The 26,452-nt window shown below is 41.5% G+C and overlaps 1 protein-coding gene and 1 long non-coding RNA gene across 2 annotated transcripts in view; both read left to right on the top strand.

Moving 5' to 3' along the window:
• The first annotated feature begins 2,770 nt into the window (after positions 1-2,770).
• LOC115003823 (potassium channel subfamily K member 10-like) overlaps positions 2,771-26,452 on the top strand; it is a 43,886-nt gene continuing 20,204 nt past the window's right edge. Inside the window, exons 1-2 of the mRNA XM_029425757.1 lie at positions 2,771-3,228; positions 5,822-6,207. Of these exons, the coding sequence (XP_029281617.1) occupies positions 3,174-3,228; positions 5,822-6,207 (441 nt within the window). The 5' untranslated portion in view covers positions 2,771-3,173. The remainder of the gene's footprint in view (positions 3,229-5,821; positions 6,208-26,452) is intronic.
• On the top strand, positions 10,948-13,116 carry LOC115003824 (uncharacterized). The gene is made up of 2 exons (XR_003831713.1): positions 10,948-11,084; positions 11,960-13,116. It is a non-coding gene; the product is annotated as an uncharacterized LOC115003824 (long non-coding RNA).

Raw genomic sequence — 26,452 nt, 5'->3', positions numbered from 1 at the left:
CCCAAACTTTCTGTGGCCAAGGCACACCAAAGACCAAGCCAAAATCTCAAGGCACACCTGAGTTCATATCTGGGAAAAATCCCCTCTATAACACATAGTGTCACTGTTATCACTCTTTGAACATTTATTTAGCCTAGTCCTTGTAAGAAGCTATTCTCTTCACACTAGCAGAGAGCCTTTGATGTGTCACACTCTAATATTTCCCACCATGTTCAAATGGCTAAAACGGCTTCGCTTTGACAGATTTCTTTTTGTTTAATGATTGTTTTATTTATATTTAGGCCAAAGCATATAAGACCTATTGTTTCTATATTGTGAAATAAGTGTGTAGGACAAAGTACCGATAAAGTACAGTGTTTCCCTGCGCTGCGCCCCCCCCCCCCCCCCCTGAAATTCAAGACGTTTTTTTTAAAAAATATATTCACAACTCACTTTTCACATTGAACAGGTGCTCTTTTATTAAATAAACTAAACGCTTATGTCATTTATCTCATTTATGTGCACGTTTCAGTTGCTTTGCATATTTACATTCTCTCCTCTGCTTTGCTTCGTGAGGGGCGGAGCTCCGCTTCCGAACCCACACACGCGCGCGAACGCACACAATTACAGAGACAGTGTCAGAGACAGAGTGGAGAAAAGGTAAGGAGAGAACTTAAAAAACCTGCGCCACGCACGGAACTGATCCGGCCCAGGCAGCACCCTGCAGAGCAGTATACCTAGGGGAAACACTGAAGTAAATAAAAAATCATTCATAGCCTTGTGTACAGTTAAATGCAATAGGCCTAATTGTTTCAAAATCCCACGGCACACCGGGATTTGTCTGCCGTGTTGTCTGTGTATTCAACTGGTGGACTGTGTTCTACTTGTGACGTCAGAACACGGCGTCGGCTGTTTCCGGTAGCGGCGATGTCAACATCGGTACATACTAAATCGTGATTTATTAAATACTGCGGGCATTGTTTCATAAATAACACATTATTTTACAAGACAAATAGCATTTACTATCATCAGTAGAATTTCATATTTATCATTTCGTAGGCCCTTTAACAGTATCCACCTAAAAGAGAAAGAACACCATGTGACACAGGCAAAAATAAATGTGTATTTATTAAACAACTAAAATATAACATAAGCAATGTTATTTAAATACAATTACAAAGAAATAGAAATATAACAACAAAATCTAAATAAAAAAAAGACAGGGCAAACATTAACAAAATCTCCCTTTTCTTCTTTATGCCTCTGGAGCCTGTCGGACATATGGTGAAGACCTGTCAATAAAACAAGCATTAATCATTAATATATTATCATCGTCACTGAGGAATGTGTGAATCCATCAAGGGGGTTGATTTATATATTTGAGCATTACTGCAACTTCTGTAATTGCAATTCAAAATACACAACTAAAGATAAAGATAGGGTATCTGTATGTTCATACAGTTCATACATGTATGTTGCTGTATGCCAAACAGCAACGTATTGGTCGTCTTGTTTGCACTTCACACTTTATTGTAATCATTCGTTCCCCATCCAAACTATGTTGCTGCCCTCGCTTTCTCGGCATACTTAAACGTAGAAGAAAGATTTAAAGTTTAAATGGTTCTCGAGATTTGGTGCTTTATTGGACTAAATAGGTATTTTCTGATCCCACAATTTTCACTCTTCATACATCATTTTAGGTAATATAAGTAGGGGAATGTGTGACGCTCACATACTTGTAACCAAGGAATCAAACAGACTTACAGGTTTGGCTCAGGGAGCCTTAAAGTGACAGGATCTCCAACCAACTGCAGCACTGAATGTTAACTGACATTTCTAGAGGGAAGCAGAACGTTGCAGTTTCCTAACCTGCTCTGTTGCTCACATTTTTGACACCAGCATCATGAAATCTAGAAGTGAAGAAGGGCTTTAAGAGGTAGTTTAGTAACATCAACAGTCAGTTGCCTCTTCTTCAGACCCCATCCCCCCTCCACTCCATCACCAATCACAATAGCAACAAGTGCAACACACATGTGTGTGTGGCCTATGAGTCTCAAATACACAGATGATGGGAGTATTTAAGCTGGGATAGCTCCTACATGTTAAAGAGTATGTAAACATTATATATCAGATACTCCAGTGAAGCCTAGTGCCACTCAAAGTAAAACAAGGGAGCGTGCATCTCCTCGTGCACACTACAGCGTGTGGCCTATGTATGCTGTTGATATTATCATTGGGATGCGCAACAAGTTTCAGGTACACAGTCAACATTTATCAATGTACAGAACATTCCCCATTACACAACCTCTATATGTCCATAAAATATTGCGACACATTAAAATACGTTGAAATGACCTCTTTGTGTACCAGTGCAATATTACTTTGTAGAAATACCTTCACACTAATCAATCTCTTTCAATCTATACACTGAACAAAATATTAAAAAATATTAAACATATATCTGTTTTGTGACACGCTTATGTTGTACCCATAATTTAGCTGGCTGAAAAGAGGTCTTATCATCCAGTTTTCAACTAGAAATCAACGTTGAATTCCCGGTTGGTGCTGACTGGGAGGCTATTTTTTGTTTTACTGTTACCACTCCATCCTTCCCTCTCTCCCTCCTTTGCTCTCTCTTCTCCAGGGCCAACTGTTATCTTTCTGTAAACGGACGTCGTGTCTAGTAGGCTGGAACGCAGCAGCTGCAGCCGCCGGGCACGCGATGCGCCGTGGCGTGTAGTCCCAACCAAAGCCACCAGAAGCAGTTTTGAGTCGGGAGAGAGAGGTGGATCTTGAAAACGTGCAGTGCAGTCGCTGTTCCGCTGCATCCTGACGTAGATACATAACAGAAACACATCCATCACAATGTAAGCGTTTAATTATCCAACGGAGCATCGTCTCCCGCTGCGGACGCTCAGAGTGTTAACGACAAGACAAATGCGGACGGTGATGCGGCGAGCAGTGGGTGTGCGCTCCTGAAGACCGCCGTGGGTGAAGAGAGAAGAGGAGCTTCATCCAACCAGTCTGTGAGCCACTACAGCAGCAGCAGCACACTTCACAGGATTATGTGTTTTTACTCCCTGCCGTTCTCCATCCTCTCGAGGTTAAAGTCGACGGAATCGACCGAAAGGACCCTGATATATTAAAAACATTTATTTCCCCCATCAGCAGCATCAAGATACAGGAGAATCAAGATGAAATTTCCGACTGAGAATCCAAGAAAGCCAGGGAACATGAACCCTCCACCAGGTTAGCCTGCCAATTTATCTTTAATGTTATTTTCCTAAAGACTGCATTGAGTCTTAAGGCAAACAATATTGCAATAAAGTCTGCATTTTCCCATTATATTATTTACTGAATTTCGTGAAAAGTCTTCCCAAGATCATCTCATTACTGCGTGTTTTGAAATTAATTGCTGCAATCTGTGGACCTTGACAGTCTTTACCTGGTCTGCAGCCACTGTGTTTGTTTCTACCAGAAGAGCTCCAGCAAGCTTGCCAATGAAAGATTAATGCTGACCAGAAATGGACTTTCAAGAGAAATGTGGTAGTAGAGGCTGATGCTGCATGCTGCACGCAGTCTATTCTCACCATGGGAGAATAGACTGCATGCTGCAGCCGCGTCTTCACGGTGCTGTCCCCAGTGCTCAAAACACAAGGGGGGGTATGTTTTCATGTGTCGATACCTGAGCAATGATTCAGTGGGGGGGGAAGGGATAATATGTATATTACATAAATGTATAAATCTAAACAGGCTGTCAGTCTGTTTTAAACATTACCTCATCTACCTCTGGAAAGAAAACACAAAATCGTGCATGTTTGTCACGTCCTCCTGTAGCGTCAGCATCAGCACATGTTTACCCTGTCCTTACAGGTGATTGTGTGCCATCATCATCACACCTGCATGTGGACAGTGCAAAGAAATGGGATTTTCTTTACACATTGCCTGATTGGTTGGTGTGTGTGTGTGTGTGTGTGTGTGTGTGTGTGTGTGTGTGTGCGCGGGCGCGCGTGTTGTGTGTTGTGTGTGCTCAGTGCCAGTGAGATATGGCACACCGGTCACGATTTCAGAACCCACCGTTACATAACATTATTTAGTGAATAGAAAGATGATTAAATGTAAAAAATCAATTTATTTTGTTTCGCTGGCTGCCAGTCACACTGGGAGCTAATCAACACACACACACACATTGGACTCTAACCTCAGTCAACAGCCTGTGTCGGTTCTAAGAGATGATTGGCAGCAGAGCCGGAGAAGGTGGGATATTTAGCAACATGTTGTCTTTTCTATATTACCACTGGACACTTTTAATGAGGTATACAAATGAGTTGAAGCCAGATGAAGCCATTTTTATTATAGTATGTATTAACTCAAGTTCCACTTTTTACGCTGTTAAGTATCTCTTCAGCTGTTTTTACCTATGACATGGCAATGAGTTTGTACTTAAAACTTTATTCAGTGCAATGCAAACTTCATCAGCAAACTCCACCTGCTGATGATTATTGTGAGACGCAATTGAAAGCTCTGAAAAAACAAACAACAAAGGTCCCGAGGCTGGAATCAATCCCGGGACATTGCAGTTGTATAGCATGCTACCAAGGCGAGCCAAAACTGTTTCTTTTGTCTGACCAAAAGTCCAAAACCTAAAGAAATTCAGTTTTTCTTATCCCAAATTGTAACGATAATTCAGTTGATTAAAGGGTTTCTAGATTCAGTATAGCACTCCCATAAAGTTGGAGGACTTGCAGGGGACACAGCTTTGAAAGGATGGTCAAAATCAATGCAGCAGAGGCAAACATATTCTGACTTTTGAGGTGCAACACACAATAACTGCAACACAGTGCGGAACATTCAACGCAGGTCAATTGATAACCATAGCATACACACCATCTTTGTCATTGCAGACAGAAGAAATAGTCAGTGGGCGTAAGTGTTTTGACGTTTATCACCATGCCTGGAAAATGCTTTCCGAGTCTATACTTCCAGTTTGTAGCACATACTTATTGTCTTTAACCTACTAAACTGTTTCATGTGTAACAAATGCAAAAATCTATACCACTTAGATGAGTCGTAGATAAAGAGAAGTCAAATAGTTACCGACAGTTCATTGCAGGAGACTTTCACTATTGTTTGGAAGTCATGTGTTTGTTTTCAGAATGTCCCTCCTGTTGTTTCTGTTTGCAGTGGAGCAGTTGTGAGTACATGGTCTGATGTATCAGATCGGTGGAACACTCTCCGATCACATACCGTATAGCTTGGCTTAATAGCTGTTGGTAAAACACTTTAGAGTCTTCTCTCTTCTGCCTGTCTGCCCTGTTGCAGACATCCTTCCTTTCTATCACACATGAAAACATGAATCCTGGGAATAATTGGCTTCCTGAGAATACATGGAATGGCTGTAATAGTAATTGCTCTTTCTTTTATGGTCTCACTGTTTGTGTTTGCCATTAAAATCTGTTTTTAAAAAGAATTGAGCTTGTCTCTGATCACTTTTATAGTCACTATATGGACTACATAAGTGTATTATGCAGATGATTGGTGTTCAAACAAAGTCAAAGTTTGTGGATAATGTTTCCCTGAAGTGGAATATTTATTATCAAGATGGCTGTCTTATTATCTTCCCAGAGAACTTATTAATGTTTTTGTCGCTGCCGTTTTACTTTCCTCCTGATGCAAATGAAAACAAAATGCACTACAGGAATGCACAACTGTTTGAGTTTAGTTTGGTTTTTCTTGTGTGGCATAAAATTACTTTAACTGCGTGTGCTGTTCATTGGCAATTAATGAACCTAGAGATTTTGCAACACACATCACACATTTGTCCATTTGTCCTTTGTTTCAGTGGAAGTCCAGACCAACCTGGTCCCCCCGAAGAAGGTGCAGCCAGGCATGCTTCAGTTCAGCCTGGTGCACGCCAGCGTGGCCACCATGCAGAACCCGATGGGCTGCTCTCTGCCAAGACTTTCTGTCTCCTCCCGCCCCCCCAGCATGGTGGCCAGCATGGAGGCGGTGGCCGACGGCTCAGCCCCCTTCACCATGATGAAGCTGAAGACGGTGCTGGCAGTGTTTGTGGTGGTGGTGGCCTACCTGGTGGCAGGGGGCTTGGTGTTCCGGGCACTGGAGCAGCCCTTTGAAAACAACCAGAAGATCACCATCACAGCAGAGAAAGCAGCCTTCCTGCAGAAACACCCATGCGTGTCCCCAGACGAGCTTGAGGCTCTCATCAAGGTAAGAGCAGCTGTTGGTCGATACTGCAGCCTTTCCTCAGTCCTGGATGTGGTCCCTAGTGGGGACTCAGGTCTACTGAAACCTGAGCTTCATATCGATTTGACTCCATTCAAGCTCCAAACACACTCCACACTCTGCCAGCCACCCTGGAATTGGATGCAAACCACACTGAGCTGTGTAGTGCATACAAAAGTGTAGAAACTTAATGGATCCCTACATCCTTGAAACTCCTTGAAGTTGTGTGAATCTGAAAATAATATACCTCTGAGATGTTTTTGTATGGATGGAAGGCCTTAACTTCACAATTACTTTTTGGGTTTGACTTTGTTGGTTGGACAAAGAAAAACAATTTTAAACTGTGATGTCATTCTGACATGGCATTTCCCCCTATTCTCCTTTGAGATTATTTTGACTAAAAGGTGAAAATTGCTTCATTAAAAAAAGAAAAGAAAAGATTGCTAGTTGTTGCCCAAGCTGATCTTTTTAAGTGTGGTTCTAATCAGCAGGAGCCAGATGTGTCAGCTGTTCATAAATTCAAACTTAGCCTTGTTATAATGTTCAGTACAGTGCTACAGAGATTCACACATCACTAAATTAAAACAGATTGCACCACACAAAGTAGTTCTTACAAAGAGATTAGTTACGTTACAAGTAACTTTTGTAGCTGACTGAAACCTGTTTAGGGTGAAGATTGTAAGATACAATATGAAATATGGTATTCATATCTGACCTTAAACTTGATTGAAATGCTGTTTAATAATGATGATATTAATGAGAAGATTTCTTAGATAAATAATACATAATACAAAACGTTCTGCCAATAACTATGACTAAATGATCTAATGGATTTGTAAGGTTGCAATATTTCACTCTGACTACTACCCTCTCTGAAACAGATCTTCATTGTTGCATATATAAGTAAAACAAAATCACATGCATATTTACAAAGAATTATCAAGTGAATTCAATATATCATTCCTAATACATCATTCCTCTTCAAACTGTTAGTTTAGGAAGTTGTGTTACAGCTTGGCATGCAGCAGTGACTTCCTGTTTACAAAGGAAACCTTTTTTAGTGACATCCAAACAAAAGCAACTGATACCCGATGTACACATCACTTAGGTCTTCACTAGCAAAGGTGTTCCTTTAAGGGGTTAAATACGACGTTCAGAGCATATTTATAGTTAAAATGCTGTGCCGGGATTGCCTGATCATGGCTGTCAACATAAAGATGGCTGAACCGGCGGCTAGCAGTTAACGGTGCTAACAGCACGAACACTGCAAACAATGTGAGCCTTAGCTAGCCATTGGAACACACACACAGGGACTAATATGTACTAACTTTAATAAATGTTCTGAATGTCGAATTTAGAACCTTTAAGTTTTAATAGTGCAACCAGATTAAAGGATAGGTTCACAATTTTTCAAATCAAGTGCCCATATGAACATCGAACTAGGATTTTCATGCTGTAATCATTCCTCCTGTTCTCCTGTTCTATTTGTTCCCAAATCAAATCCAACAGTTCTCTTCTTGTGTTACTATCCCTCGCACCGCAACTCAGCACAGAAACACCTTCCTGGGAAACAAAAAGGGGGCATTTGAACCAAAAGAATGTTGGAAGATATCGACTTACAATACATAACTGTGCAATGTATTTTTGCACAGGACTGTGAACTTTCCCCCAATCAATTACATTATAAGTGTATTATAACAGGATATTTGAATTAAATTATTACAGCATTAACCTTTTAAATTATTTGGAAGTTAGATTTATTTTCCTTAAGAATGTGGCCAAGCTGTACAGATGTAATTTATATCTGCCTGAGATCTGAACACAGTGCGGTCATGGCTTGCATCTGCATACAGATATGGTCTGGTGGGCCTGATTAAATTCCATTTGGGATGTTTTCACACCCTAAGGCAGGGGCCTTCAACATTTTTCAGGCATTGCTGACTGAAAGATAACGTCTTCTGCCTCCATTTATCCGTTCCCTACAAAATGTTGGATTCATGTTAATGTGTATTTAAAGACATTTAAATTTGTGTAAATAAAATTGGTTGGATTTTTAAAAATGTATTAATAAAATATAAAAAATTGTCTAATCAACTAAATATTTCGCGACCCCTCTGCAGTACCTCCGCGGACCCCGTGTTGAAAACCTCTGCCCTAAGGTCTAATTGTAAATCTCAGAAGAAAATTCATGAATTTTCTATGAAACATAGTCTTGAAGTAAACATTAAAAAGTGAGCAATGTCTGCTTAACTTCCCATTGACATTTCTCAGAAAACATGTGTACCAAAGAGCTAGTCAGATTTGCCTCCCTGTCCGATATGCTGCAGAACTTTGTTGAACATAGCACTACCTCCAGCTAGGTGAGCATCCCCTCCCACAGAATACTTATTGAAGCTACCCTAGCTGTCCGCCATTGTTATTTACTCTCTATCGTCGACCTTGTAATACGGTACATGCAAAGCACGCTATTTGTTCTGTTGTTGGCTGCAAAAACCAACGGACAAGTCTTCATGTACTTCCATCATCTGAGGAAGATCCAGTGGATTAACTTTATTTTTGACTCAAATGTGCCCACAACAACTGGAAAACTCTTTCTCAACGAGGACCAGAAAAAAGCAGGATTCACTTGAAAACTGAAGCTCAAGGATGGATCGATACCAACTGTCCACGACAAACTTGGAAGATGTAAGTTTTTGCCATTTTTATGTTACTTTACTTTTTATTTTGCATTAGCTTGTTGAATGTATCTAGTTTTGCTTGTAGGCTCACACATGATAATGAGGGAAACTGTGTGAACTAAGCCTCATTTGAAGCCAATGAAATGATGAGAGCAGTAGGTTTATTGTGTATAACGTTGTTCATGTCGCTTTTTATGAACCTTTGTTGTTGCACGAAAGTCCCCTGTGATCCTGTGCGTTTATTCTTGTGTGTAAGTAAATGTACTTGATAGACATGCCCTGAAGATACACATGTGACAAACAAAGTGTCAGGACTTTCAGAAACAGTGATTCCTTTGCGTGGTCATGTTTTGTAACTTCGATTAACATTAGCACCCAGTCGCTAATTTGCTCAGACTGAAAGCTATAGTGGCCCACTGGACAGTGTATATAAAGTTACAACAATACAACCATTTTGATTCATTGACACATTTAGCGTTACTGTAACATTATTATTTGTAACACACTACTGCCACTCCATTTCAGCTTTTAGATTAGATTCAACTTTATTGTCATTGCAGTACAGGTACTGAGACATACCGAGATACATGAGTTCAGCAAGTTGAAAGCTCAGGGGAAGAAGCTGTTCCTGAGCCTGCTGGTCCTGTAGTGCCTGTAGCCGGGGTGACAGGTGACCTTGATGATGCTGTGCGCCCTCCGCAGACACTGCTTGTGCTGGGCAGTTTCGATGCATTAGGGCAGTTTTCACCACCCTTTGTAATGCTTCTGTTCCGACACAGAGCAGTTGCCATACCATACTACAGTGTTTCCCCTACGGATTATTTGAAGTGTATACATTTATTTTGCGCCACCAGTAGATATTTAGCAAGTCCGCTGACACAAGAAGGGCTTTAGACACGTAAACAGTTGTATCTGTTGAATTACATTTAATAAAATACTTCAAGACTTATTAGAAAATAAACACTTTTATTGAACATGGAGATTATTGATGTCCCTAATATTAGGTACTTGCTGAAGTAGCAAACCCTATCAGTTGTTACTACATTACAAACACGTTTAGTTTAACTTTAGTTTAATCAAATCTTAACAGAAAACATAACAGAGTAAGAACCAACACCATCTAGGCATAGGTCTAATGTTAAACTCATTAATTAACCGTGAATTTGATTCTGCTGCTGACATTTCTACCAAGGTACAAAGCCCAAAACATGTTGATGAATATGAGTTGACACAGTGTAGAATTTTATATGTTTGGACAACAGAGTTAAAGAGTCCTTTCCATAAAGCCAAAGAGGGTACCCCCTTTGGTAAAGAGGATTGGAACACCTTCGAGCTGTTCGCCATCGTCTCTACATCTTTGCTTAACTTCATTTGTAATATGTAGGTAGCAAGACTGGTAACGACCTATAATAGACTGATAAATGGTGGCAATGACTGGGAGTGTTTGATTTATAATTCTTGCTCGTCCCCAACTCTGGTTGCTTAAAGTAGAAATAGCAAGTTTATTGCGTTTGGGGAGTTGAATGCATTCAGGCAAAACACTGTACTGTGATCGGTGAGGATCCTCACAATGGTGCAGCGGTAGAAGTTCCCCAGAATCTGAGAAGACAGATGGACTTTCTTCCATCTTTCTTCCTCAAGATGAAGAGACGCTGGTGACCCTTCTTGACCAGGGTTGAAGTGTCGAGGGTGCTTGGACAAGTGGACACTTTAAGCTGGGGACACGCTCAACCTCTTTCCTGTTAATGAGTGTGTGTGCCATCTTTGGTCTTCTTGAAGTCCAAAGATGAGCTGCAGTGCAGTTCTTGTGTAACATGCATGTATAGGAATACTGTTGACAGCCGTAGGTCACTCCGGTTGCGGTCATGTAGTCTGGTATTACGAGAGCACCAGGAACTTACAAGCTTTTGGTATGTCACAAATGTTCTGTGTAATCAATTTATTCCCAACTTGATAAAACTGATGTTATAATTTGTACACTGATTGATGATGTTGTAGTAAACTATCAGTGTCTCCTGCATACAGGACAGCACATCACTCCAGTTAACTGAAACAAGGGATGTTTCCTGCCCGACTGACCCACTATATCTGTATATAAATCATCATCTGGACCTTGAAGAGGAGGGATGGATGCTACCTCTGACCCTTCTCTGTCACAGCGTTGACTGAGTCAACAGACAAGTTGTGAGTTGTTCAAATGTTCCTACAAATGTGTGTTTTTGTATCAATTGCCAGTTTATTATCTGGAACTAATGTCAGTGTGTGAACAGTTATTCCAGGCTCAGTGGCAGTCCTTGTTTCTAGAACAGTTGTCTGTGATGTGTAGAAGCTGAGCTATGGTTCTACATAAAGAGCATGGTCGGTGCAATTACTGAGAATAGTCACACAAACGAAAAATGAAGAAAAAGTATTGTCAGTGTGCAAATAATTGCACATTAAGATAGATCTTATCTACTAGAATAGCATGAATATTCAAATAAATATACTAATAATTGTTTTTATCAGGCTTCACACTGGGATTGATCCTTATACGAATCAGTAACCATGATCCGATCACCTATAAATGAAATGCACAGTATGCTATTCAAATCTAGATTTAAGAATTACATAATTCACTTCATGGGAATACATTTCTCCTCTTGTCATACTGTAACATCAAATCAAATCAAATGTATTTATATAGCCCAATATCACAAATTATACATTTGTCTCAGTGTGCTTTACAGACTGTACAGGATACAACATCCTCTGTCCTTAGACCCTCGCATCGCACAAGGAAAAACTTCCTAAAAGAAACTCCACAATTAAAGGGGGAAAAATGGAAGAAACCTCAGGGAGAGCAACTGAGGAGGGATCCCTCTCCCAGGACAGATGTGCAATAGATGTTGCGTGTACAGGATAAACAGAATAGTAAAAATACAACATTTGACAGTAATTATGTTGTGTTGAAGAAAGAGAATTACCTACATGCTTTCCCTTTATTCAAGAGCAAATGTATCTGCACATGTACATGGTTAGCCCTGATAAAACACGACTTTAATACTGATACTGTTTCACAGATCATCTGAGGGACCTGATGATCTGTCCTGAACCTCGTGTTTGAGGAGATGTTCCTGGAGCCACCAGACTCAATTCACAGCATGAGAAACCAGAGGAGGACTTTATTGCTGGACAGGCATCGATGCTTCAGTCAGGCGATGGTCTGAAGAAAACACAGCATCAGAACGTCTCAGTATCCACAGGAAAGACACGTCAGGATGACCACTGTGACCTGAGAGCTCCATTACCAGCTGAGACAGGAAACCCTTCGCTCTAATGAAGGCCAGGATCTGCACAGTTTATAAACATGTATAAATGTTAGCAACACAAGAAAATTCTCTATTTCACAGTCAAACTTAGTGTGGTGACAGAGTTGACAATATTCTCTGCAGTATTTTGAAAGGATATTAAATCTGCAGTGTTAGAGAAGACGCAGATGTTTTGTTATTGTTGTTATGCACTGTAAATTTAATTAAATGTAGTTATATTGTTTGCAGGCGAATATATTACAGGGGTGAAATTTTTATTATTATTTATTTTTTATTGACTGGCATAGTACTGTAGTTATGTAGAGCCATATAAAACCACATTGCTTTGATAGCTTTGAAAGGTTAAATGCTGAAAAATATGGTTTGAACCAGGATTGGCCATTAAACAAAAACATGTTATACATTTTGGAAGTGATCACATCTATTTTCTTTCATAAATGTTTTTCTTTTGGATGCCAAATGCTCCAGAGTGGAATTATTTGGAAACAACCCTGCACAACCACTGGAATCTAATTCATGCAGGTTTGAAAAACCTTTCACAGCTTCCGTATGGAAATAATTGTCTGAGAAGTAAAACATTTTCTTAGGTGAAAGATTGAAGTTACTCTGGGAAACATGGACACGGTCCAGTCCACACAGTCGCTGCCGACAATTTATTTACCGAGCAGTTTTTCAACTGTATAAGCAAGTTACTGTATGAGATCAGTAATTCAACCCTCAGGTATGTTGACCTGGTACAGGATTAAGTCTATTCCAAGCAAGTTACTGGCTCTTTGTCACTGGCCAGAAGTGACAAATGTGCAGTTACACACGTAACATATGGGGACAGTTGCTACAGTAATCATTATATTATCACTTTGATTACTTTCGTACATTTATTTATTTATTAAAAATAATTACTTGATGAATGCGTCTCTTGTTTCATGCATTTTCTACTCACGTTTCTTTATAGGCACTGTAGGTCATTTCCCACAAAGCTACCTGTAAAGACAAACATAGTTATGAGTTTACAGAGCTAATGCATACATATTTAGCTGACATAATGTATCACAGACATATAAAAAGATAACTAGCATTTGCCTGAGGCAAACATCAGGGAACCCTGTAATCTTGGATATTATTAATCTCTCCCCAATTTTAGAACAGAATCCTGCTGGAGCTTGTGCAGTTGTGGAGTTTTAGTTTACAAGCAGTTATTGTGGTGATATAAAGTCCAGCTAACAGTGATTCCTTAGCATCAAAGCAGATGCGGAAGACTATAAACTCTGACCAATCAGAGCACACTGTTTCAGACAGAGGATGAATGGATGTGCTGCAGCCATGGACAGTGTTTTATGGACATTACAGCATGTAACATTTTTCTGTACACTCCGGAAAAGCATGAGCTCGAAAATTAGCAAAATACGGCACCTGTAAAGAATCCTGTTCAGCTTTCTTATTAATATTTTTTTATTGTTTTACTACACAATCCATTACTTTCATTAGATATAGCCAGATATAACATGTATTGTTGCCAGGAGGAGCATGTGGGAAAGGGGCTATTGCTTGAGTGTAGTTTTTTTTTTATGTATCCTACATCTTCTGTAAATGCTAAGTGCCAAAACCTCTCACAGTCCATTTGAGAAAATGGGTTTGAAGCAACATTTCTACAAACTACCAGAGGGCAGACCTTAACTATTAATACCAGAGAACATTAATAATCTTGAAAGCCAAATCTCATGAACAGATATTAATTTGACTTGTCCTGCAGCAATCTCTTTTGCAAACACCAGGGCTTTTCACGGCCAAGTGCTCACAGCCATTCATAAAGCAGCGGAAGAGCAGCCAGTTGTTTGGCATGGACGGTTATAGACCTTAGCAATGTGTTGGTGAAACCCTGTATGATAATGGACAAGGTAATATAGAGCACAGCCACTGCAGCTGAGCCCTGAAAGCTGCTGTGGATCTGTGCCAGATCATTTTCACTGCCTGACACATTCAACACGAGAGAAACACATAAATCCAGGACTGCATAGTAAACCCATTCCCCCAATCTCCGTAACTAACAGCTCTTGTGTATGCCAACATTGGAAGTGAGTGCTGTAAATACATACCATAGTTTATTTGACCATTTGTCTCTCTTTTTCTCTCTCTCAATTGCACACTTGCTAGCGTTACACACAACCTATGCACCAAGTTATTCCTTAAAGGAGTTTGATTCTTGTTGAACACACTAAAAAGCATCTAAAAAATACTTTAAAAAAAAAATCCTGATGCTTAGGCCCGTTGTTGACTCCTATGGGGTTCGTAGCAACATAGAACTACCTCCAGCTAGGTGCCCATGGAGTACCTGGTCAGTCTACCTTGCTGTCCGCCATTGTTGTTTCCTCGCTACATCCAACTGTACGTTTTGCCATTTTATGTTGTTCTACTGTTTATTTAGATCAGTGGTTCTCAAACGTTTTTGGGCCAGCGCCCCCCTATCCATTATCCAGGTCCCTTACCGCCCCCCATCAAATAAAATGTATAAGAGAATTGTCTCCCCTGAATTTTGATTATTATTCTGTTTGTATTATTCTGATTATTATTCTTAGCATTTATTATTTATTGTACATATTGATTATATTAATTTTGTATTTAAATTCTTATAATATTTTTCTTATCATTAGGCTGCTATATTTTAACATTTTTATTAAAAATTTTAAATTATTATTATAAAAACTCAAATTATCTGAGATTGAAGTTACATAATAACATTTCTAAATGATAATACTATTATATTAATAAAATATCTTTTAAAATATCATTGTTGTTTTTACCTTCAATTGCCCTAATACGCCATGCACCCAGGGAGCAAACACAGCCATTTTATTCAGGAGTGTTAAACAAATGCAACGTAAGAAGTTTGAGATTCAAACTTTAATTGGTGTCATAGACTGCAGCCAATCAGAAACGGGTCAGACATTCAAACTGTAATTGGTGTTAAACACAGCGGGCTCAGAAATGCAAAACAATTTGCACTCTTAAGTGTTCCAACGATAAACGAGCACAAAGGAACAAGTCCCCCAATGGAATCACATGTTTTTTATATATATATATATATATATATATACATATATATATATATATATATTGCGCCAAATCACAACTCACTTTTCACATTGAACAGGTTTATTAAATAAACTAAACACTTATATTATTTATCTAATTTATGTGCATGTTTCCGTGTCTACTGCGTTGCTGCTTTGCGCATTCACATTCTCTCCTCTGCTTTGTTTCGCGAACGGCGGGGCTCCGCTCCCAACACACACACACACGCACACACACACACACACACACACACACACACACAAACACACACACACACACACACACACACACACACAACACACGTGCGCGCACACATCCAATCAGAGACAGAGTGGAGGAAAGGAGAGGAGAAAACTACAAAGTGCAAAAAAGTCACTTTATTGCTCAGCAAAATAAAAATAAAAGTCTAAAAACAACACAAAGTTGCCTGAACACTGGTCAGAATCAATTCAGAATTTGGTTTATTGCCAAGTAAATTCACACCCAAATTCAAACCCTAACCCTAACCCTTACCCTTCAGGCCAAGGACCCCCAAACTGATGGAGAGATGGAGCAGGGACCCCCTACTATATATATTAGGGGATGAACATAATATTATATGTTTTATATATAGATTTGCTTTAGTAGCAGAACTGAGAAGTTCACAATTTAAACAATTCTGAATAAAAACAGATTGTCACAACAAAATAACATAAATAAAATATGAAATATGGGAAAATTAAATAAAAAAAACTCAAAGACAACAATTAAAGACAACAATGAATTAGATGCTACTTTGTGCAACGTGATGATACTTTTGGATACTACAATATGTGGTACACTGTACAGCAGACTGTTACTTGGAGGTATTTTGTTGTAAATGTTTTGCTAAATTATAATTGTGTAACGCATCATTTGGTAGAGGATTGTCTTCACTAGCTCTCCACCTACAGCTTGCCGGGAGAAGCTATAGGTGGAGGTTTTGTCTCAGCTGTCTGCCAGAACCTGCAGGTGGAGGTGGTGGTTGCAGGTTGCTGACAGCGGCTGTAGGTGGAGGTTTTGTCTCAGCTGTCAGCCAGACTCTGCAGGTGGAGGTGGTGGTTGCAGGTTGAGGACAGAGGCTGTAAGTGGAGGTTTTGTCTCAGTTGTATACCTTAATCGGCAGGTGGAGGCTATGCCTGCAGGTTGCTGACAGACACTGTGGGTGGATGTTTTGCTGCAGCTGCAGCTGTCTGCCAGAAACTGCAGGTGGAGGCGGTGGCTGTAGGTTAATGATAGAGGCTGTAGGTGGAGGTTTGGCTGAAGCTGTATGCAGGAATCTGCAGGTGGAGGCTATGCCTGCAGGTTGCTGACAGGCGGAGTTGGCCCTCCTGAAACATCCAGGTCATAAAGCGGAGGATGGACAGCAACCCCGTAGGAAACGTCCACCAGCACCAGTCCGTCTTCATCCACTGACTGTGTGGACGTGGGACGGTCCAGTCTCTCCCACAGCTTCTGCTTGATATGACGTCCCAGATGTAAACTGTACGGACGCAGACGACCACTCTTGAACCTGTGAGGAGCGGAAGACACAGAAATGAAATCAGAACGATGAATGAAACATTTTGCGATAGATTTCTCAGTGATTGGAAAATGTGTTCATTATCTGATTGATTGTTGACACAACATACCTCAGCATGTAATCCACAGCTTCATGGTAGAGCTGCTGGTACTCCTCCACTGAGCGGTTCTGTATCTTTACAGGTTCGTCAAGGTGCAGTGGAGCAGTGGGGGGGCTGGGGACTGCGGGCCACAGAGGTCCGTTTCCTCTTCTGGGGAAGCTCTGCAGATGCAGGAGAGCGCTGGCGCTTTTGCTTTAAAACTGGCACCTGGAGAAGGTCAGCAACACACGAGAGGATGTCAGGCTCCAGTAAACGTCTTACTAAACAACATACTTTTAACAATTTGAAGGAACAAACATGAGAATCAAATGTCTCACCTGGTTGTCTCTGCAGCAGGGACACTGTCTGCAGGCTGCAGGCCTCCTTGTCTACTTGTCTTGCAGGTGGACGGGCACATCACACTGCAACAACACACACACGTTGGAATGAGGCTTCACAAGTACAATTCAACGTTTTCAAAGCAGACATTTTGACTTCGCCCTCATATATTTTATTATATTGTATGAAAATATAATGTCACATATCTACTGGGAATTACTGTGTGTACTAAGTACTTTAGTGCCGTACACAATATCAATGTATTCCAGCTGGGAGATCAGTGATATGCATTTTTTTATTATATGTATAAAGGGAATATTATTAAAACATAATTGTACGTCGTTTTTAATGAATACTTTGACGATTCGATGGTAAATGGAAAACACTGCAGACATTCAAAGTGATCAAATCTCACATGTTCCATGATGGAAGCTTGTTGCGTCGCTTCCGTCTCTGTGAGTCTTTACTTCTTGTCCGGATGTAAAAAGTCCTCAGTAAAAGCGATAATTTGGAAGAAATCGTCGAGTAAAAGTTGAGAAAACACTTTTCTTGACCGTTTTCAGAATTTGTTTATTTTGAAATAATGATCGTATATAAATGATGCACCTGGAGAAAACCATAGCAACCATGGAATCCTCCACGTCCATGTTATACACATGTTCTTACAGTCACCTCATCTCTGTGATCTGAAGGTTATACAATCAGAGATCAACTCCATATCTGAATATGAATCTCCAGATCTGACTGCAGCCTCAGTCAGATCTGTATTATAACACTGGACATTTATTACTCACAGTTTTCAGTTTGGTTGCTCAGATGTTACTCACAGTATTTACAGCAGATACATATTGTGCGCATGGAGGCGCATTATTTACCATTATCCACATACTTATTTATATAGCCTATCTATATATAAATAAAACTAATGAAAGCACTTGTTATTGCATCATTAGTGGTACAGACCTGTTGTTGTTGTTACACAGAAGGCCGATCATTCCGACAGATAATATTAGAGTTTCGTGAAACATATACTATTTAACTTCTTTAAGAAAAGTATCATCTACCTATCATCTACCACTGACTGCATATTTGGGTTGTTATTAAGATTTTTTTAAGATCGCTTTGGCTCAGACAACAAAACAAGAAGCATAATCTGCGAGTTCATATCACAGCCTGAGTGAAGGAACAACACGTGAAAGTTGTAAAAAGCTGGACGGCCAGCACGCAGGCCCAGCAGGATTTTTATTTTGCCATGTGTTGTTTACAGTCCACCATTCTGGATGTGGTACTCATGCTATACATCATTAGAAAGCTTTGAATCTCATCTATTTAGATTTTGAGGTCACAATCACAACAGCAGGTACAATTAGCTCCTCAAACTAGCAAGCAAACTCCAAATGAAAATCATAACTTTGAGCCAACTCACCTATGAAGCCTCATAATAATCCTGTAATCAGTAATAATCCAAGACAAACACTGCTGTGTCATTATACATGTCCAAAAGATTGATTCCAGTAAAAATATTGATCATCAACATCGTCAAATCGATAAAAGCCCATAAACAGCTGTTGCAATCTTTGAAATCAGCTGATCGATGTGTGTGATTTTTTTGTTTATACTCGGTAAAAACTTAATTTCCCGTGCATGCAGTGCTGATACCATGCTTCCAAGACTCTTAGCGTTCGATTGACACCTTATTTGAGCCAATCGGAGCTTCCATGCGTTATCTACAGCCTTCAATAGCCAATGAGTGTCAACTTGATAAGGAAGTGCCAGCCCCTCTTCTTTTGTTTACAGACCGAGCCAATAGCAGCAGAGTCTCCCGATGTCTGGCGTATTGTGTAGCCAATTAAATTCTGAACACGAAGATATGCTACTTCAATGTTTATTTTCTTTACAAATGTTTTCTTTATTTATGTAATTGTATTTATTATATTCACGTTCAGAAAAAAAGAAAAGAAAAGATTACAAAAAATGTGTGTACACTTCACTTACTCTGTGTCATTACTACTAACAGGGAATATGGGTATATAATAGTTATTTATGAGGAATACAAATAATATTTTATTATTAAATATTGTAATATCTCCAAATTGCTCAGCTTGTGAACGCGTGGTGTTACTCTTATAAAAACCTGTCTAATATGTTGTGTTTTTGTTCTGAAATTTGAACCTGAACTTGGTAATATTTGGTTTTATGTTCCTATTGTGTTTTCCAGTTCACCACCATCAGCTATACCCATCTTCAGGAATCTTTTTCAACAAGAAAATTCAGACAGTTTATTTTCTTCAAATTCAGTATATTCAGACCACCAGAAGCACTTGGAGTAATTCTGTTTGCAAGAACAATAAGAGAGTTATCTTTTGAATGAGACCAACACATGCATATGGTGCAAATGGTTGAAAAGCAGCTTTTAATTTAATTTGGGTGTCGTTTTGTGGTATTTTTGTGTAAATTCCCCCACACTGTGAGAGGATAAAATCTTAGCAATGTACCAATGACATTTGTAATAAATTACATAGTAAGCTTTTCATCTTTATTCCTTAATACTATATTTAGAAAAATCTAGATAACTGTGCTGTTTTTTTTTTATGGGAACTTGGGGGCTGCAGGTTTATCAACATGCACAGAGGGCACGTGGGTGTGATCAATGTGGGCCCAGCATAAAACCTTTTCTCTGCGTCCCTCAACAGGTTAATGTGACCATGACTGCATGTGCTTTACACAGATCTTATGGAAAAGAGAAAACATGTATCTCCTAGAGCAGGGTCTTCAATGTTTTTCAGGCCAAGGACCCCCAAACTGATGGAGAGGATGGAGCAGGGACCCCCTACTATATATAGTGTATAAAATTGTGTTTTATATTAAACTGGGCCTAGTGCCATGTATAAACATAGCTACCCTTTATTTTTCAGATCAACATAATATTTCGCAACCCCCCTGCAGTACCTCCACGGACCCCCTAGGGGTCGCAGAAGACCTCTGGCATAGCCTATAAAGCAGGGGTGGGGAACCTTTTTCTTATCAAGTGCCATTTAAATTTTTACAAAATCCTTCGAGGGCCATACTAATTATTGAACTCATAACCTCGGCTAAAGATTTTAAGACACAGCCCATTCAGTTCACATGTCATTCATGCTGTGCAGAAAAAGCAACGTTTTCATCCATGTATCTTCTATTTTACATTTCTATGTTTTTATGTTACACTGTACAGAGAGCTGCTTGTTGGGCCAAACTCCGCCGAAGAGCGTAACTTTATCCAAACGCACTCGTCCTTTCAGCTTGTCTAGTTTGCCATGTTTCGTGCTGTAATGACGCTCGAGAGCCTTTGTCATCACCGTCGCGTCCTTTTACTGGCTTTTTACTTCCACAAAGAAATAATTGTTCGTCCATTTCTCCTGGAAAGTGAGCCATACTGCGTTCACTGATGTCAATGACAGTCTCGTTTAATATTGAAGTTTTGTGACGTGATGTGACCACGTGATGACACGTTCCGCTCGTGTTGTGTTCAAGGACCCTGGCCTTGTCCAGGAAAAACAGGTAGTCGCCCGTTTATTCTATTGCTGACTACATTTGGATTAATTTTTTTGGAGTTTATTTTTTGCGTGTGTTTATGAATTACCCCGAGGGCCAGATCAAATGGTCCGGAGGTTCCCTGCCCCTGCTATAAAACAAACGCCCTCCAAAGACAATTGAACATCCTCTGTTCTAAAATATTGCTTCCAGCGCCCGTCTGTTGGTGAAGACCGCTGGTATAATAAATATGAATAATTAATACTTTAAATATACATAGGCTTTAAATAGGATACATATTTAATTGTTACCTTAATCTGTTTGACTGTCCACCCACAACACATACATACATTATTTGCTAAACATACAAAGAGTACATCATTATTTTTCATTTATTTAAAATATGGCTGGCCTTACATTTCTTTTTTTTAATATAGCTCATAAAAATAAATAATAGTATGAATACATATTTCAAATAAAGGCTTTAAATCTATACAGGCTTTATTTATAGGCTTAAAATATTAGGATGTATATTGAATTGTTAAATAGCCCACGTGTTTGACTGCACACAAACTCTCTCACACACACACACAGACATACACTTATTCTCTTTCTCTGGCTCTCGATCAATCTCTTTCTCTCTTGCATTTTATGATGTTTATAATAAAGAGTTTTCTATTAAATAACATATATAGTAACTTCTGATCAACGCATATACATTTTAGACTTATGGCGACGGCTGTGCATGTAGATAAAGCGGCCAGTAGCTCCCATAAAACGCAGCATGAAAATTGGATTAAGTGGATTAAGTTAACAATAATGATGCTTGGTGCAGTAGCGTTGTCAAAGTTGATGTCAATGTTTCCCTGATGTTGAATTTTTTATATTAAGATACATTAAATTTGCACAGAGTATTCATTAGTGTTTCTGTTGTTGCTGTTTACATTTCTCCTGATGCAAATTCCAAAAATTCAGCTGATTAAAATGGTCAAACAGAGAAGAAAACTGTTAAAGTGTGGACAGATGAACCTATAGCTGCTCGAGAGGACTGCATTAAGAATGCTGCCACCCAGGAGAAGCACATCAATCTGGAGGAATATACTGTACATCTTCAGTGACATCATTGATCACGACAATAAAATCATGGCCTGGATGAAGGGTGAGATGAGGGCCCTCTCCAGGGCTAAAACAAAAAGCTGCCTTTCGGGCAGGTGACAAGGAAACATACAGCACTGCCAGAACGAGACTGAAAGCTGGCATCAAGGAGGCGAAGCAGAGCCATCAGGAGAGACTGGAGAGAGACGTCAACACCAAACACACCTAAGATACGATGAAGGCGATTCAGAATATATCCATCCATCCATCGTCTACCGCTTATCCGGAATCGGGTCGCGGGGGCAGCAGCTCCAGTAAGGAACCCCAATCTTCCCTTCTCCGGGCCACATCCTCCAGCTCCGACTGGGGGATCCTGAGGCGTTCCCAGGCCAGTGAGGAGATATAATCTCTCCACCGAGTCCTGGGTCTTCCCCGGGGTCTCCTCCCAGCTGGACGTGCCTGGAACACCTCCCTAGGGAGGCGCCCAGGTGGCATCCTTACTAGATGCCTGAACCACCTCAACTGGCTCCTTTCAACGTAAAGGAGCAGCGGCTCTACTTCGAGTCTCTCACGGATGGCTGAGCTTCTCACCCTATCTCTAAGGGAGACGCCAGCCACCCGTCTGAGAAAACCCATTTTGGCCGCTTGTACCCGTGATCTCGTTCTTTCGGTCATGACCCAGCCTTCATGACCATAGGTGAGGGTAGGAACGAAGATCGACCGGTAGATTGAGAGCTTTGCCTTCTGGCTCAGCTCTCTTTTCGTCACAACGGTGCAGTAAAGTGACTGTAATACCGCCCCAGCTGCTCCGATTCTCCGGCCAATCTCTCGCTCCATTGTCCCCTCACTCGCGAACAAGACCCCGAGGTACTTGAACTCCTTCACTTGGGGTAATGGCTCATTCCCTACCCGGAGTCGGATTCAGGAGTTCCTCAAAGTGCTCCTTCCACTGGCCGATAACCTTCTCAGTTGAAGTCAGCAGGGTCCCACCCTTGCTGTACACAGCTTGGATGGTTCCTCGCTTCCCCCTTCTGAGGTGCCGGATGGTTTTCCAGAAGCACCTTGGTGCTGACCGAAAGTCCTTCTCCATAGCTTCTCCGAACTTCTCCCACACCCGCTGCTTTGCCTCTGACACGGCAGAAGCTGCCGCCCTTCTAGTCCTTCGATACCCTGCAACTGTTTCCGGAGTCCTCCCGGATAACATAACCCGGAAGGACTCCTTCTTCAGTCGGACGGCTTCCCTGACCACCGGGGTCCACCACGGTGTTCGAGGGTTACCGCCCCTTGAGGCACCTAAGACCTTGAGACCACAGCTCATCACCGCAGCTTCAGCAATAGAGGTTTTGAACATCGCCCACTCAGGTTCAATGCCCCCAACCTCCAAAGGGATGTCTGAAAAGCTCCGCCGGAGGTGTGAGTTAAAGATCCCCAGGACAGGGGCTTCCTCCAGACGTTCCCAGTTCACCCGCACTACCCGTTTGGGTTTACCAGGTCTGTCCAGAGTCTTCCCCCACCCCTTGATCCAACTCACCACCAGATGGTGATCAGTCGACAGCTCCGCCCCTCTCTTCACCCGAGTGTCCAAAACATGCGGCCTCAGATCAGATGATACGATTACGAAATCGATCATTGACCTTTGGCCTAGGGTGCTCTGGTACCACGTGCACTTATGAGCATCCTTATGTTCGAACATGGTGTTTGTTATGGCCATTCCATGGCTAGCACAAACAACAACAACAAACGACCGTTCGGGTTTAGATCAGGGAGGCCCTTCCTCCCAATCACGCCTCTCCAGGTGTCTCCATCGTTTCCCACGTGTGCGTTGAAGTCTCCCAGCAAGACTACGGAGTCCCCTACTGGAGCCCCCTGCAGGGCTCCATTTAGGGTCTCCAAGAAGGCCGAATACTCAGAACTGCGGTTTGGGGCATAGGCACAAACAACAGTCAGAGTTTTCCCCCCCATAACCCGAAGGCGTAGGGAGGCGACCCTCTCGTCCACCGGGATAAACTCCAACGTAGCGGCGCTCAGCCGGGGGCTAGTGAGTATCCCCACCCCGGCCCGACGCCTCACACCTTGGGCAACTCCGGAGAAGAATAGAGTCCAACCCTTATCCAGGAGTACGGTTCCAGAGCCAAGACTGTGCGTGGAGGTAAGCCCCACCAGATCCAACTGGTAGCGATCCACCTCCCGCACTAGTTCCGGCTCCTTCCCCCACAGAGAGGTGACGTTCCACGTCCCCAGAGCCAGCCACTGCTGCCCGGGTCTGGTCCGTCGAGGTCCCTGACCATCACTGCCACCCGTGTGACAGCGCACCCGACCCCAGCGGTTTTTCCCATGAGTGGTGGGCCCACAGGATGGATGGATGGACCGGGCTCCGTGGCAAACCCGGCCACAAGGCGCTCGCTGTCGGGCCCTCCCTCTGGGCCTGGCTCCAGACGGGGGCCCCGGGCTTCCTCCGGGCAGGGTCTCTCCTTTCCTTTCCCTTTCTTTCATGAAGTCGTTTTTGAACCATTCTTAGTCTGGCCCCTCACCTCAGATTCAGAATATATATATATATAAATTATTTAGGCTAAAAAAGCAGAAGCGCCCCTATTATCAGCTAACTGTTGTCATCACTGATGCCGTCTCCACTGCCCTCCACTCATCCCTCACACATCTGGAAAACACAATACCTGCATCAGAACGCTGCTTGTTGATTTCAGCTCAGCATTAAACACAATCTTCACGATGACACTGATTGGCACATTTAGCACCCTGGGCTTATGTACCACACTCTGCAACTGGATATTGGACTTCCTAAAAAAAATAGGTGGATTGGTTGTTCTCACTTCCTCCACACTACCGCTGAACACTGGAGCCCCCTCCTGTTCACGCTGTACAGCCATCACTGCAGCCCTCAACATGAAGAGAACTTTGTTGTGAAGTCTGCGGCTGACATTATTATCATTGGCCGGATGAATTCCTCACATAGCTTAGGTGACTTCTTACTAGAAATAACTACTTCACTAATGTTTGACATATTCTATTGTTTCTCATTGTACTTTCCACATCCTGATAGTTACAGTAAGTGTTTGCATGACATACTTAGTATTTACCTGAAGCAAACACCAGGGAAAGCTGTAATCTTGGTTGCCAATGTTGTCCCCGATATTTTACGATTAGATTCCTGCTGGAGCGTGTTTGGTTGTGAAGTTTTAGAAGGGATATGGTGATGATATTCACGGTAGAAGTTCAGATAAACTTGGTTACAATGGTTCCCTGGCTACAAAAATGCCGGCAGAGCAAACACGGAAGACCAGAAACGCTGACTAAAGTGCCAGGAGACCGACACTAAGATGGACTGTTTTGGACAGATGGTGATAACAGGTTATGCAGCAATAGACAGTATGAAAAATATCATGTGCTTTCGAGTATTAAAGCATACAAACATCTTTTGGTATTAGAGTGTTTAAGGGTCTCAAACTGATCTATCATGCTTTTTTCGGGGTAATTACTTGGTTTGCCTGCCCTACATGTCATAAGCCTAATCTTTGATACTGTGTCATCAGTAGAATCAGAGCTAATATGCTGGCAAGAGGTGATTGGTTCATTTGGGGATTCAATTTCACGATAGAAGGATGTTGCAACACTGTGTGTGGAAGTCTCAGAGGTCGAGGGAAAATGAATTTTCCTGCTTAGATTCCTGTTAAAGCTGGAGTTAAGATGTTGGCAGAAGTTAATAATTTTGCCCTTTTTTAAATAAATAAATAAAAACAGATAGGACAGACTGAAGGCTGATCCTGTGCTCCCAGCGCCACATCAGCAAAAGTTTTGAAGTCAGAGAACATTTCTCCCAGGGAAGTGATCAGAAGTCGGGAAGACTTTATGGATGTGGAATTTCATTTACCAATTATGAAAGCCCTCACTTCACTGGGAGGAACTTCAGAAGCATGCGTTCATTCTCACAGAGTGAAGGGGAGATGGGAGAAGCATAAAGAAATGGAACTGGATGAGCTCTGTAAAAAGCAGCAGGAGGAAGAACAGGCAGAAAGTTAATACAAGACATTGGATGAGCAGGCTCTTGAGGATATCCAGTCCCGAGAGGCTTTAACATATTGACTGTCAAGAGCTCGAAACTTTAGGCAGGCGGAAAGGGAATATGAAGAATTAAAACTCACATCTTCTTCCCTGCAGAAAGAGAAAACTGACAGCAGACTGGAGATGTACTAATGTACCCGGCCTCCAACCACACTCCTTTCTTCCTTTATCCTCCATATATGATGCTGAAGGAGGTTCATCGATGGCCGGATAGCTTCTCTCATCACCTGGGAAAGATGCACAGTGTGCAACAAGTGTTGTCAGAGCAAAATAAAACATGAACTTGCAGATTCCTCTGGTTTACATAAGAATTCTGCTCTCACCTCCTGGAACATAACGACTCCTAGCCCACTGTTCGAGGCCTCGGTCTGCAAGACAAAAGGAAACGCAAAGTTAGGAGAATACAGGAATGGCTCCCCACAGAGTGCTTGCTTCAACCTCTGAAACGTCAGCTGACACAGCTCCGTCCACTGCCTGGTGGATACCCCCCTGTATGCATACCGGTAAACGATATGTTCCGTCTGGACTGGTG

Source organism: Cottoperca gobio, chromosome 24 (genome assembly GCF_900634415.1).
Source record: "Cottoperca gobio chromosome 24, fCotGob3.1, whole genome shotgun sequence".
In the NCBI taxonomy this organism is placed as follows: Eukaryota; Metazoa; Chordata; class Actinopteri; order Perciformes; family Bovichtidae; genus Cottoperca; species Cottoperca gobio.
This window is presented reverse-complemented; position numbering and strand designations above follow the sequence as displayed.